Genomic DNA, 15,071 nt, shown 5'->3' with positions numbered 1-15,071 from the left:
CGAATCATTAGCTGGGTTCCTCTCGCATTTCTAAAAGTTTAACAACGAGAAGAACCAGCTAGTTTCTTTTTACTACTTCATCGGCTTTGTAAGAACTGCTATTGAAAGACATGATCATGATGATGAAAGCTAAAAGACAACTCAATATCCTAATAGATGCATAGAAAACAAAATGATTGTGCTTGACATGTCTGGGAAATGCGTGTCAATTTAATTAGTTCATACGATCTTTAAACTAAATTAATTGAGAGTTATTAAGATAATCATTTTGTATGAACAGCAATGGATTGTGAATTAATAATTAAACATAAGGTAGGGTTTTAAAGCACCTAGACAGTCGTTTAACCTTTTCCAAGACGTTAATCATCACAACAATCTCGACGCCATGGTTCTATGTTTTAAGGACTTCCATATATAAATAATCTTGTGTTGGAATCGTAAGGACATATCGATAGGACATCTCTCGAGATAGCTAAAATAACAAGCAAAATGTCATTTGCTAATCAAGCTTCGATCAAATATTACTCTGCTTTGATGTTAGTTGTGGTTAACGATTGATTGATCATTTTCTTTTCCGTATTATAAAAATTTCATAATTTCTCTTTGTTTCTAAGACCATAATTTAAATTCTGAGTGCTTAATTTGACAAATGAAGGTAAATAATTAATCCTTTACACCTTTATCAATCAATTAGAAAAAGGTTTAGGGCCCTCCGTAAGAAAATTACTAGGATGAAACTCCTCTAATGAAAGTGTCAGTCCATTAACCTGCAAGCCCATTATACATTTTTAGGCTAATTTCATTTGTTTTTTTTTAATTAATATAATTGTCCAGGATACCTTGCATGTATTTTGTTAATATCATAAGCTTTAAAATTAATAATTATATAAATTTTTAATAATCTTGAAGTTTGTGTAAAACTTGAACTTGTGATCTTTAAATAACTTAAAATTTAACTAGTTTTTCTACATTCTTCTATATTAGCTAATTTCAAATGTTGAGGACAAGCACTTTGCTTACAAGATGTAGCATTGCGGAGCCCTTTCTTGAAAAAAAAAAAAACATAGGAAGTTAAAATAAATATTTAAATAAACTCAATAGTTTAAATTCTTAAGAAAACGTATTTTTTTAATCAAAGTTTCTCTTTCTTATTCATGTGTTTCTTTTTTATGCTTCCAATTTTTTTTATCTATTAATAATATAATCTTTGAATAAAATTTTAAGAGAATTAAAATAAATATTCATATAAATTCCAATGATTGAAGTTAAACATAAAAAATGTATTTGATGTTTCTTTTTTATTTTGATGAAAACATGAATTTTTACTTGATTATATAAAAAATTAATTCACTCGATAAGAATTATAAAAAAATCCACAACAAAATTAACAAAATAGATACTTTATTCTCGTTAAATATTCATGAGCAATTAATTTCTTAAAAAAACAATTCTACTAATTTCTTAAAAAAACAATTCTACTTGTTAAGTTCTTATATAATTATTTACAAAGTAATTATTAATATTACCATTAAAAGGTATAATCTTATTTAAAAATTATGGCATAACCAATTTTTTTAAAATATCATTTTGTCAATATTATTAGAAAATATAAAAAATTGGCTATAATTTTTATTTTTTTAAAATGGAATTCCTTGACTTAAAGGACTAGCTCATGCGCATCCAACCTATTAAAAAAAAGCCTAGATGCATATATTTTTGAAAGAATAAACTTGAATGGACAAGAAGTCTTCGTGCCTTAAAGTTTTTTTTAGTGAAAGGATTGATGGTATATCAGACAATGTATTATCTATTCTAACATATTCCAACTATTTCTAATGGTGAAAAATCAAAGTTTAAGTAATTTGGTCTCTAAAAACAGAAGATTTTTTTTTTTAAAAAAAAATACCCTATAAAAATCATAGGAATCTTAATAATTTTATTTCTCAGTCTCAAAACACTTCATAATTAGTCTCATAAAAAAAAAACTAAGTCGATTTAAAACAACAAACTAAGAAAATTTCAATATATTTTTTATATTATGATTGAAGGTTTAAACAACCACCATTAAATTATTCTTTTTAAAATAAATTTATTCACATAAAATTTATTATTTTTCATGTTTAGAGCGTGGTCAGTTAAAATTTATTTTTTTTCTTTCTAGACAACTTTATCTCTCTTAAATCACCTACAAGAACTGAAATATAGAGAAATAAGGTTTTAGAAAGGAAATGTCAACACTAAAAATTACAGGACCAAATTGTACTTTTCCATGTCTAGGGAAGAATAAGATTTTCATTATACAGGGTCAATGCAATACACAATGACACGATGAGAAGCTACAAAACCCAAATAGCTTTTTATCAAGATTATTTGCTCTTAATGTTGTGCCAAACATGAATCATCATGGGACGGGCACTAACTCTTGGGAAAAGCATGCTCCACGATCCATATGCTTACAATGATTCAAATACAAATTAAATCCGGTAGATAAATTTCCTACACTAACTCCTCAAATTGGTTACGACTAGTCTGATCAGGCCGCACAGACTTAGTTTAATGATTAATTATTTTAGAAATTCTTTAATGAAATAAGTTTCTCGATTATAAAACCGACCACTTAGACGCTGAATGATTCTCGAAAAGCAATTGTTTTTAACACACTGCGATTATATATGTATGTATGGTGTGTGTGTAAGCTACTGTTACAAGAATTCATAGAATTTTGTGATAAAATGCGTAAACTAATACATTAACTTGATTTATAAACCGATCCCACGCTTTTTAATTTTAATAATTGTTTTAGTAATAAGCTACTGGTACAAGGATTCATAGCAATTGATCCAGGCTCATTTTCAAAGCCCAGTTACTCAATCCACATCAAATAATCATGCTGCTTTCTTTGCGGCTTGCGGGCGAGGAGGATGCCACGAGAGGGACAAGGATCTCCGGGGGAAGAGTAGGACAAGACAAGGAGCTCTGGAACAGAGATTCCCGCTATGGAAATCGACAAATAAGAAACATGATGAGCACATGTTTGTCTGTATGAAGAATAATATCCTGTTCTAAGTTGTCGTCTATGAGCTTTCTCAAGGCTTGGTGTGCTCCTTGGCACATCTGAAAGCTTGCGAGAAGGGGCCTCCTCCCATCTGATATTATTAATGGACGAACTCTATCTATACACTATAACTATTTTTGCATAAACAGCTGTACTTGACCATGTTCAAATCATGATGATAAAATTAGCTAGTCTTTGCCATGCAGATGTACCTCATCAGAAAAGAGCTTTCTTCTCTTTTAAAAGGCCCTTTTTTATGCAAAGAATGACAAAATACCCCACTTCAATTATTTGATAATTTTCCCTACTTTTTGTAAAGTCGCTTCTTCCATTCAATAATTGATATCCGCACTTGGCTTCAACTCGCTAACACCTGTGCTTGAAGATTGCAGAAACATCGTAAAAGTCCACGAACAACGTGCATGGCTTATTTGCTAATCTTGTAGCTAGCTTGCACTTGCTGTCATCACCGATCGAAATTCATGAAAACCCACGAAGCCATCACTATCTTTTATCACACGCCTGCAATCTTTAAGGCTGCAGGTTTTTGCATCCGGGGATAATAAGAACAGTCCAGCTCCCCCGCCGAGATTCGGCCATTCCTATCAGTATCAAATATTAGAAAAGCGTCCATGAGATGATCCTACTTGTTACCGCTACTAAAGTTTCAATCATCATTCACAGCATCGACAAATTTATCTAACACAATGAATCCATCTCTCACCATTCTTTCAGCTTCCCAAGTAGCCTTTCAATTTTCATAGCCAAGACACAAGAAGAACTTTACAGAGCTCATGGCAAGATATTTTGCCATCCCCGTTTGTGCCTATGACCTTGAAAACATGTTAGAACTAGTTGGACATTTCCATTTCCATGGCTACAAAAGATGAAGTTAGGAGATCAAAACTAGAAGACAATAATCTCTTGTTTTTCGCCCCCCTGTAATTACTAACTCTATCCATGGTTCTCAGCTGTTGAAGAAAGGTTTTCGCCCTCCTCTGTAGAGAGCTCAAGCAAGCTCTTATTGTCGGAACTTGTGGACTGCCTTGTATAAATTATAACCTACATGATAACATGACAGGAGTGAAAACTGCACGCAAGCCCTTCATAGATAGTTCTATGTGCTTATCTCAGCAACATAATTGGTGATGAAACATCAAGCCCGCTATCACACTCTCTTGACAGAAATGATCCAGGCATCAGAATTCATAACCACTACTTGCGTTCCTGCCCTAAAACCATCCCACGCAGTATATGAAATCCAGTCAGATTAATAGCACTATTGACTCCTTCAAGTACATAAGAAAAAAATAGCAGTCTAAAATCCAAGTACAACTCAAGATTCCAACATTGCAGTCACCCAGTATGAAAACAACTTCTACCTCACATTCTGAATAGGCAAATTTTTACAGGAAATTATTGTTTTAAAGTTTCTTGACAGGAAGCTTGGAAAATAAATATATGACTACCATACAACACCAAAACTGATGACATCTATGAATTCTGAACAAAGAGCCAAGCTCCTGAATTAACTACAGCAACGTTCAGAAGTATTGGCTGATCCAGAATCATCTACCTCTTCATACTCTATGAATCTATATCTCCAGTAACAAATTATAATAAAGCAAATGAAGAAAAAGACAACTCAGAAGGACACAACGTATATGAACAACCCAAAATGCACCCAGATCAACAAGACCGAAGCAAAACAGGACCCACTGATGAACTGAGCATGTCACTGAGAGCTACCTGGACCTCATTTGACCCATGCTCACAACTTATCAAACTCGAAAGAAGAGGGAAGAAATGAGGCAAATTCTTCTCAAATGAAGAGTCTCCCAAACTACAGATGGCCTGGAGAGTTGCAACAATAAGAGGTGCACGTGCAGCCAATTCCCTTCGTTTTCCAGAACCTAAAGGAATCAGCCACAGGCATTGTCCACTGGTAGAAGTTTCTGGTGTCTGTCCAGAACAGGCAGTTACAACGTAAAACTGTAAAACCTCTTCACAGAGGTTGACAAGGCAGGATTCCACTTCAGCTTCATCAAAGGTTGGAGGTCTGTCCAGCATAAGATTTTGTAAGAATGTGAGGCAAATTTGATAGGACTCATTCTCCAGGCGTAACAGTGGAGGGTCTTGCATTTGGGTCATAGAGCCAAGCTCTTGTAGTTTTGAACGTAATGTTGTATTTGTGTTGATGCTGTGAGCATGGGATGCCACCTCATGCAAAGCATCAAAGAGCACCAAGGCACTCTTTGCTGAAAGATGAGACCGGTACATGCTGTAGATCTCCATCACTGCCTGCCAAATACAATAATGGAAGGGTCACACTCCATGTTCAGTGGATTGAATCCGAAAACTACCATTTCTGATTAAGCATTTACGAACCAACATATAAAACATTCATGTTGTTGAGGCACATGCAATCGCATAGGCACCCACACAACAGCATTGGGGAAGGAACTGAGGCCCTTCAACTTTCTTCTGGTTTATAATTTAATAATTTCTGAGTCTCTTAATTATGAGCAACCTCGACAAGATTTGAAAATCAAGCTCATTTTCTTCAACTTTAACCTCAATTTGTCTAGAAAAAGATGCCAATATTCAGAACTTTCAGAAAAAGGAAGGAAGCACGAATGCTTATGTTTAGAACTGTGTATTTTTTTTCATATTAGACAACCTGGTATCAATATTGTGCAACAGTCACCCTCTTGCAGAATTGTAGATACTAGATTTCAACACGATGTCCTTGGAACAGTTACATTTTTCCTTTCTTTCATATATCTCCATCAAACTCACACCTAAGCAGAGCTGCGGAAGGAGAGCACAAAACCCACAAACACAGATATAATTGTGTAAAATTTCCATGATATCAAAATAAATAGTTAAGAGTACCTGAATCAACAGAAGTTGAACAGCAGCTCGACACTTTGCATCAGATATAGAAGCATAAAGACGGTGTGCCACCAGTCCCTCTGATTCATCTTCGGGCATGTCAGATCCAGCAGTCTCTACATTATTTTGTTCATAGGATATTACCGATGATTCCCCACTTACAATGTAAGAGAAATCAGGTAGTGTTGCATTGGCAGCCTCTTTCAATGACAAAACCACTTCCAGCCACTTCTCCTCTGAAAACATATCTCCAGCATTGCTCATCAAACGCACAAATGCCGCAATACCAATACCAGCAAGACTTTGGTGAGGACGCCTAATGAAGCTAACCAGAAGCGATAGCACCTTTCTTAAAAGCGGATTGACAGTATTGTAGAATTTCACAAAAAGATCTACAACCAGTTGGAGAGCCAAGGTACATGTCCCATAGAGCCACGCATCTTGATCAAGTTCACCCATATCACCATCAATCCCCTGCTCAGGGGAGTTGCCTCCAGGAGGATCAATAGCATGCCGCACATAGTCAAATATAGGAAATAAGACCGACTCAAAGACTCTTTACCATAAAGGCAGAGAAAAAAGATGACCATGATTGCGTAAAGTTTCAAACAGTACTTGCAAGGCACTCTTCCTGATTTCAGGCCTTGGGTCAAAGCTAAGTTCTGATAAACCTGCACAAACCAACCACGAATAATTAATATAGTGAAAAAATGATTGAGAATGATGAAATTTGAAGAGGAAATTAAAAAGAGGTTCTACAACTTGAGCAAAAGAAAATAGTTTGTAATGGGACAAAGTGCCAACTTATCCAATTTCCTTACCAGCCAACAGAGGGAACCAGAAATAAAGATGATCTTCCTTGTCTTTGATATCTCCATTCTCTTGTTTTCCATCTTTTCCGGTCCGAGGTGAAGGGGATGAAATCTTTACAGAGGTTTCCTTGTCTTTGTTCCTTGATGAAGATCCCAGATCTCCTTCAGCAAGTTTCGTGGCACAGAATTGAAGAAAAGCAATTGCATTAAGGCTAATGTCTTTGTTGAATCTACTATTGGTGAATGCTATCAGGCAATTCACACAATCAGTAAAGGTGGTTGTTTCAGTCTCCGTAATGTATGGGAAGTAATCTCTAATAATCTTTTCAATTATTTCAAAGGCCAAGAGTACAATGTTTTTGTGGTCATCATAAGCTGCTGTTGTGAAAACCTAAAGCAATATGATTTCAAAAGGTCAAAAACAGTATTCTTAGTAGAATATCTCATAAAATCAAATCTAAAATTTAATGGTTAACAGTAAATTCACCATAAATAAGGTTGAGAATCAGAAGATTTCAATACCATGAACATGCTCTTCCATCCAGATTTAACATTATGGACACGAGACAGGACCATTTGTGAGACACATCTGATAATCAATTCTCTGATTTCAACAGCATTACTCTTCCGCATAACAATAACAAACGGCTTCATAAACTCATTCTGAAAATTATAGTTTGCCAACTCTTCTCGGTCTAAGAATTTCATTGATAATTGGCGTAAAGAGTCCATTGCAAAAATTGCAATTGAAAGGTTTTCAGAACAGCCGATGGTTACAAAGAAATCAGAAAGCACATGCCAGATGCTTGACCATGCAAGCCTGATGCGAGTCATGTTATAGTGCCTGTTGTAAGAAATCAAATCAAATTTACGACGCAATCCTTCCAGTAACAGCAGATAAATTTCAAAGAATCAGAAAAGGCAAGATTCCTGAGAAAGGAACCAAAATTTGAATGATTCTTACGCAATCTCAACAATCTTTGTAAGGCTAAAGACCCGTGGATCAGAAGCTGATCTCAATTCCTCCACAGAAACCTTGCAAAGAGCCTTCACAAAGTCAATTATTGCCTCGCTGTTTAACTTTTGGCTCCGTGTGAAGATGCGGTTCATCTCAGAACTGCCAACTTGCTCTAACATGTTTAAGTTGGAAACTAAATTGTTCATCTGCTCACTTGTGACAGCCCCAGCACCATTTCCACCAATACCAGCACTATCATATGAACCTCTCAGCACACTACCAGCGGCATGCTGCATCCTCCCAGGTCCCTTCTTTTTCAGAACAGGGAGGATGGTTGACTTGCTTTGTTTTGACTTTTTAGAGTTATTTTGGGGAAAAGCAAAAAAGGTGGCATCTGGAGGAGCACCCTCTCCCAGGAGATGCAAATGTTCAAAGCGTGAGACACATGTCAAAATATGTTCCCAAGCTTCTTGCAAATAATTCCCATCTTCATCTGCAATTGTAACTATTGCCTGCAAATAATGCAAACCGAAATCACTATTAGAGCCAAGGGCATATTGCTATGGAATGAAGAAAAGAATATTATATTGGGATCATTGATAGTTAAAGCTCCACAAAATAATAGGCTCATACAAATGTTGTGACAACTTGCAGACTTTCTGCAAGAGATTTGTTGCTAGCAGAAGGTTCAATAAAGCTACCATCGAACCTTGTATTGGCTCTTCTCATATTACATTTTCATTCATTTTAACCATTTAATTTTCTGCCAAAAGATTATTCATGAAACATTAACACAGAAAACCTATTTCTATCCAAACATCTCCCTCCAAAAAAGAGATCCCAATTTTGTACTCCCCTCTCCAAAAGATATCAATTTATCCATTGAGGGAGAAAAAAAACTTTGGCTGGAACATCTAATACCATCCTACGATTACTTCCCATCTAAAGATTTGCAATGTTAAAATTTGAAGGGAGCCTCATAAAGCCATTAAAATATAAAAGGTATACTCCCATTTAGCACAAGGCAATGATAATCTCAACAGGATTTCTTAAATTACAACCTAAAGAAAGTAGGATCACAAAACAATACTAATTTTATTTAAAGTAATCTGCAGGAGCATCTATAAGAGATATTATGTCAAACACAAACCTTAATAGCATCAATATTTTTCTGCTTGATATCAGCAGGGGAGTGGAGCGATGTAAACTTTGCTAATGAAGTCACAAAAGCATCTCTATGAGTCTTCATGGACATCACAGCAGTAACATGGATTGCATAGCGGATACCATCAAGACACAAAGCTATCACCACTTCATCATCACTTTGGTCAAGAGGCACACTGAAGGCTGCCAGCATAGGAGCCCAGCATACCTCAACCATGAATCTAAGAATCACCACATCTGTTGCAGCATAATAAACTGACCTGCAAATTGCCAGGCCACAATTGATCTGTGAGAATTAAATATAACCTTCAAACTACAAATATCAACTTCACCAAGAGCATAATCACAGTACATAAACGTGGTTACATTTCTCTTGGGAAAAAGAATATATCAAAAAGGAATTCTATTTTTCAGGAGGCACTAATCAAACCTTAACGATAAAAACAGTCAGCAGTTATCAATAGAATTAAGATCAACAAGATTATCACCCTGTCCACGTATTGGAGAGCCCAATAGGGTGCAGAACCCAAATTACTGGATAGGTTGGGATCAGTTACCATAGTGTTTCGGATGGAGATGCAAAAGGATTTTGGAGAACAGGAGAGGCAGTGGTTCTTACTCAGATTTTCGAGCTTTTTCTTTAAATTGTTCCTGCATGTGCCTGATAAGATCATCACTTGTTTCCATATTCTTTTCTTCACCCCGCTTGCGGATCACAATGTTCAGGATACTATCCAAGCCTAAAACTCTGTTTGAATTCAAAGACTGCTTTTGTTGGAGAGCTAAATCATATTCTTTCATTTTGATCTCATTTTTTGATATTCTTTCAAACAAAGATCTCAAGTACTCCTCAGGTAGATCTTTCCCATCATCAATGCCACGGTTGTTTCTTATAAAGTCATCAGCTGACATCTGCATTTTTTTTTTTTTTGCAAGAGAAGTGAGGGAGGAGGGCACAAACTTATCCATCATGCAACCTGAAATATCCACAGAATAAAACTAAAGAATTTGAACACACCTTATTCTTCACCATGGGATTATGAGCATCAGTGTTGAGCAGTATCATGGAGTAAGCAAGGACATAGGCTGTGTCAGCACTACTAAAAACCTTTGGATTACATTTGCAGTAACGTTCAGCAAACTTCTCCATAATTCGATCAATCTTCTGTGCCTCACCTGGTAACCTAAAGCCCTGTAGAAAGACTCTGATAGCCTCATCGAACTCCAGGCTGCGAAAGTCAAAAGAATCTACATAAGCATGCATTACTTTCAGTGAAAAATCTTCTCTTTCCCCAAGGTAATCGCCAATCAGTGTCTTGTTCAAGCCAGATGTGTTTTTAAGAAAGGCTGCTATCTCTTCTGCTGAATTCCCCACTTTATTTGCATTGATTAGAAATTCAATTCCTTTCTTAGGCTTCCGATTGAAAAGAGATATACCTTCCTGCCACAAATTTTAAATTAGATTCCATTTGCAGTTGTCAGCATATAAATAAAATAAAATCAGTTACCTGAAATTCCAGCTTGTAAGCCCGTCGTTGCTCAATAGTTGAAACATCCGATGCTTCAGTTGAGGTTTCGGAATGAGAATCTGATCCTTCAACGGACTCATCCCCATTACCATTTGTCATGGGAAGACTTCCAGGCCCAGGACTGTTTTCGGCTGCATCAGGTTTCTTGGCAGAATGAGGATCGGGAATGCACAATTGTTTATTCATCCAGTCTCCCATTGATTTCAGAATAGCCACTAAGGACTTCATAGCTTCAAGTTTCATGGTCACCTCCTGAGGTGGCAACAGTGTAGTGGCAGTACCAGGCAGGGCACCTTGTGCAGTTTTAAGAAGTCCATTGACCATTCTGAATGATCAAGATAACAAATCAGAATTCATCAACCAATTTAATGCGTGATATTATTGTCAATGCTATAGATCATTTGTATTACAAACTCAGATATCTATAGAAAGGAAAAACAAGCATACCTCTCAAATATGTTTGATGAGTTGATATCACAGTCATAATTAATAAAAATATCTACCAAGATCTGGGAATCAACACAGAGCTTATCTAGAAACCGAAGTACTATAATCTTCTGCTGAAAATTAGGTTGAACAACATTTTCAAGAATCCTGAGAACAATCATAGGAAAAAATACTCCAATTTCTGCTTTCAGTCCAGCTCTGAACCTTGAAACCAAACTAATGAAAATGGAGCAAGAAAGCTGGAAAATGATCATAAGACTTGACGAGCTGTTCTTCAACAGTGAAAGACATAGATATTGCTTGATGGCACCTAAGAACCTGTTTCAGATCAAGAATCAAGGAAATTTAATGCATCACAAATTTAACTTTGAGAGGCTTTGTTATGTGAACAGCATTCCATGAGCAACATAATTGCATGTGCGTAGAAGTGATAAAACTAAATCTCAATTTTTCATCAAATACCATTAAGATCATAACAATGGCGCTTATGGATATAGAAAGGACTGAGATGAAACCAAAATAAAACCATTCAACTTCGGAGCAAAAATAATAGGCAAGAGAACCAGCATTTCAAAAGTCAATTTTTAAGGTGCTGATAACCACATGAGATTGCTCAAATGTAAAAATATCAGAAACTTGACCCTTTCTAATACCATGGTAGCTTTGAAGCCAAGAGAGGAAAATGAAGCCAATTGATGGGAAAATAGCACTAGTTGACACACCTTCTAAACTAAGATTCAACTAACCTAGAATATGTGAGATCAGTGTGCCTCCCAAAAGAGTTGGTAGCTATGCTTTCCTGGCTTACATCGAACCAAAAGGCATTCAAGGATTTGTCCTACCATCAGAAATTCCAAGTGCCAAGCTAAAGCAAGACTCTGACACCTGAAACAACACTCCTTAATCCTTTGAAATGAAAGGGATAAATACTGGTTAAAATTAACTACTGAAATAGGTAACAACAATACTCAGTTCTGATATTGCCACACAACAGTTGTCTACAGGCTTTCACCCATGTATTCAAAACCCTATTACAATGGAAAATGAAAAGACCATTAAGCAATTTACCGAATAGATCCTTAACCCCATATCTTAACAGCACAAACAGTACATGAATCCTTGAAATAGGAGAAGTCCATTTACAGCCAAAGTTATACCGATTCTCCCAAGTAGCATAAGCAGCTACTATTACTGGTACCATACCATTTGCAAGCAATTGACCTCCACAAGTTTTCCACCCTATCTCTCCCAGTGGTTCAATTTTCTATTTTAAGATCTTTCTGATAATCGAGTTTTAAACAATTCAGATCCAGAATGAGCTACAGAGCTGATTGTTCTGCACGAGCTAACGATGGCTCTACCTGTGGACTCTCTATGAAGCTTGGATGTAACAATGGCAGCATTTTAACGAACTTTCAGGATAAGGAAGGCTTATGCTGCATTCATTTAGATCTAAAACCTAGAAGACACTTCTTTTACGGAAATATTAACTAACCATTGTAACTTCATTCTAGGTCATCTGCACACTAGAATCTAACTGTTTTCCAGCCGCCAGTGGTCATGTTAGCTATATAGAAAATATACTCTGGATACAAAAGTTGAGATCTACCTTGAAGACTCTTTACCATGGATATACTATCTAACAATTGTTGCTTCATCTCTTCGTTGTTAACAAAATAAACCAAATTCACTAGAATGCGCCTACATCCACTAGAGCAAGTCTGGTTTCCATTCAGTAATAGGTGTATATAGCTACACAGAAGAAATACTTCAAGACCTTACAAATGATGTAAATGCATCTATCATTTTACAAAGCACCGTGATAAGATTTATTAGCATGTCTATAACAATTAACTTCAAATCAAATGTGAAACAATAAATTAATGCAAAAAAAAATGCAAAATCCAGAAAGAAGACATACACTATAAAGGTGTAATATAGGCCGTACCTGTCACTAGTCCTAAACACAGCACCAGCATTCTCCAACAAAATCTTCAATAACTCCAATGCAACAATCTTCCCTCTCATCAACTGTGGATCCACCAATGCTTCTTTGGGCGGAGTTTTCATAGATAACTTACAAAGTGCTCGAAAAACCAAAAATGCATCTCTCCTCAACTTATTCCCAATCTGCACTTCCAAGTCATCATCCCTCTCCCCTTCCCCATCAGCCAACTCCCCTTTCCTGCCTTCCAAAGCCGTCTTATACATACTAATTTCCCAATATTTGGCATCTAACATATCCTTATCCGTCGAATCAAGCAAATCTGCCGGATTTGTACTCTCCACCGTACCAGAAGTGGTCTCGAAAGCCCCATCATGTGCCACTGTCATCGAAGACTTACTGGGTGTCCCCGGATTAAAAACCCCATCTATATCCTGCATAATTTTCGTTATAAAACCTTGAACAAACACCGCCATTGACCCATCCACATCCGTTTTCTCCACTGGTCCCATTAATTCAGCCACAACAATCGGCTGAACCGGAACCGTCGAAGAATCAGCCTCCATTCTCCTAAACACAATAACTAACATTTGAATCAAAGACGCTTTCGCCGTCGTTTGATTAATTACATTTTTACTCCCTAAATAAATGTCATAACAAGTTCTCACTATTTGTAACAAACAATCTCCATGAATTCTCAACGAAATCGACGTAACGGCTGACAATAGGGTTTTCAAAACCAGCAATTCAACACCATCATCCCCTAAATCATAACATTTACACACAGATTCAATCATCTTAGCTAGCAATTTCGCTTCAGTACCTCCGGTGGAGTCCGCCTCGCCACGTAGGTACCCATGCGCGATCAATTTCTGGATGCAATCAACGGCTGGATCGACGATCTTGAGGAATTGAGTGTTGCACGCGTTGATCAGAGGGCTGAGGATAGATTCAGATTCCGCGAGGGAGTACTCGATGGACCCGCCGTCGTGGAGCGGGCCAAGGAGAGAGGATTCGGATGAGGAGTCGTCGGACGGGGAAGTCGGAGGAGGTTGTTGTTGGGGTTTACGAGAAGTGAGAATCTCGAGGACGGATTTGCATTCGTGTGCTAATTTCGAGTGTTTACGCCACGATGCGTTTTTGACGATTTTTTCTAAAGCAGGGCATACTACTTGGCTTAACCGGGAATCGGCTTCCGAGGAAGCCATTCCCGAGTCAGGAAGGTGAGTGAGGCCCGTGACTCAGTGAGCTCGGATCTGGAGAGGGAATGTTAGGGCTTGTTTTGTTGTTTTAGATTTCATGGCTTGGAGAGGAGACAGTGAAGCGCACCATAGAGAAATCGAAATGAAGAGAACAGTGACAGAGAGGGAGAGAGCTCAGTGGCTTTGAGATTGAGATCGCGTTTTGGGTTTTTCGGTCTCATTGAAAAGTCAGGTTTTAAGATTTGTGTGACAGTATTACCCTGCATTTTCTAATGAATCAGGGAACTTTAACGGGGTGATATGGTGACTGACCGATGGTAATAATGCGGTTTAGGGGCGGGTAATCTGGGGATACGGAGTTCGAATGCTTTCCTGTAATGATTTTTGTTATCCCTTTGAAATCATGATCGGAGTGGACTGTCGTTCACTTCCAGGCTATTTCCGAGTTGGTAGTGGCCATTTTTTTTTCACATTTTGATTTATATCTTTCGGTCTAAGTCAACGTCTGATATAAATTTAAAATTATACTTAAAAGGCCAAAAATTAAGAGAGGGTCCGAGTCATTAATTATGAGCTTCGATTATGATTTTTTTTTTTTGGCCATCTGAATTATATCTTTTTGTCTTAATATAATTATGACTTTCATGAATATTAAGTTTTGTGTTGGTAAATTTAGATTTTCTATTACCGAAATGTGTGGTAATTTGATTTATTTATTTATTTTTTGAGTGGTTGTTAGATAACTGATTGATGGTCTATTATTTTACAAAATTACAAATCGTTCTCTTACCAAATTCATAAAATATTGTAAAATTTGATATTGAAATGCCAAATGTTTGAGGGTTAAGCAAATATCTTACAGGATTTTATAAGCCTATAAGCTATAATACACTAATGCTATACACTAGTTAGTATATATAGTTGTTGTTGTTATTATTGTTATGATTTAAAAAAATATTTATAAAAGTATAATTTTAGTTAAGATTTATTTTAAAAAAATATATTTAGTTAAAATTATAGTTAAAATTAAAGTTAAACAAAAAGCAATTTAATGTGTTTGGTTG

The 15,071-nt window shown here is 36.5% G+C and overlaps 1 protein-coding gene across 1 annotated transcript; it reads right to left on the bottom strand.

Annotated features, from left to right (window-relative positions):
• Window positions 1-4,421: 4,421 nt before the first annotated feature.
• On the bottom strand, window positions 4,422-14,253 carry LOC105120817 (brefeldin A-inhibited guanine nucleotide-exchange protein 2-like). The gene is given in 11 exon segments (XM_011019198.1): window positions 4,422-5,356; window positions 5,951-6,621; window positions 6,772-7,153; window positions 7,285-7,606; window positions 7,727-8,232; window positions 8,871-9,144; window positions 9,504-9,796; window positions 9,903-10,325; window positions 10,393-10,738; window positions 10,861-11,178; window positions 12,809-14,253. Coding segments are annotated over 11 exon segments (5,352 nt in total). The 5' UTR covers window positions 14,014-14,253; the 3' UTR covers window positions 4,422-4,744.
• Window positions 14,254-15,071: the final 818 nt, after the last annotated feature.

The sequence above is a fragment of the Populus euphratica genome, unplaced genomic scaffold (assembly GCF_000495115.2).
Source record: "Populus euphratica unplaced genomic scaffold, PopEup_1.0 scaffold6.1, whole genome shotgun sequence".
Lineage (NCBI taxonomy): Eukaryota > Viridiplantae > Streptophyta > Magnoliopsida > Malpighiales > Salicaceae > Populus > Populus euphratica.
This window is presented reverse-complemented; position numbering and strand designations above follow the sequence as displayed.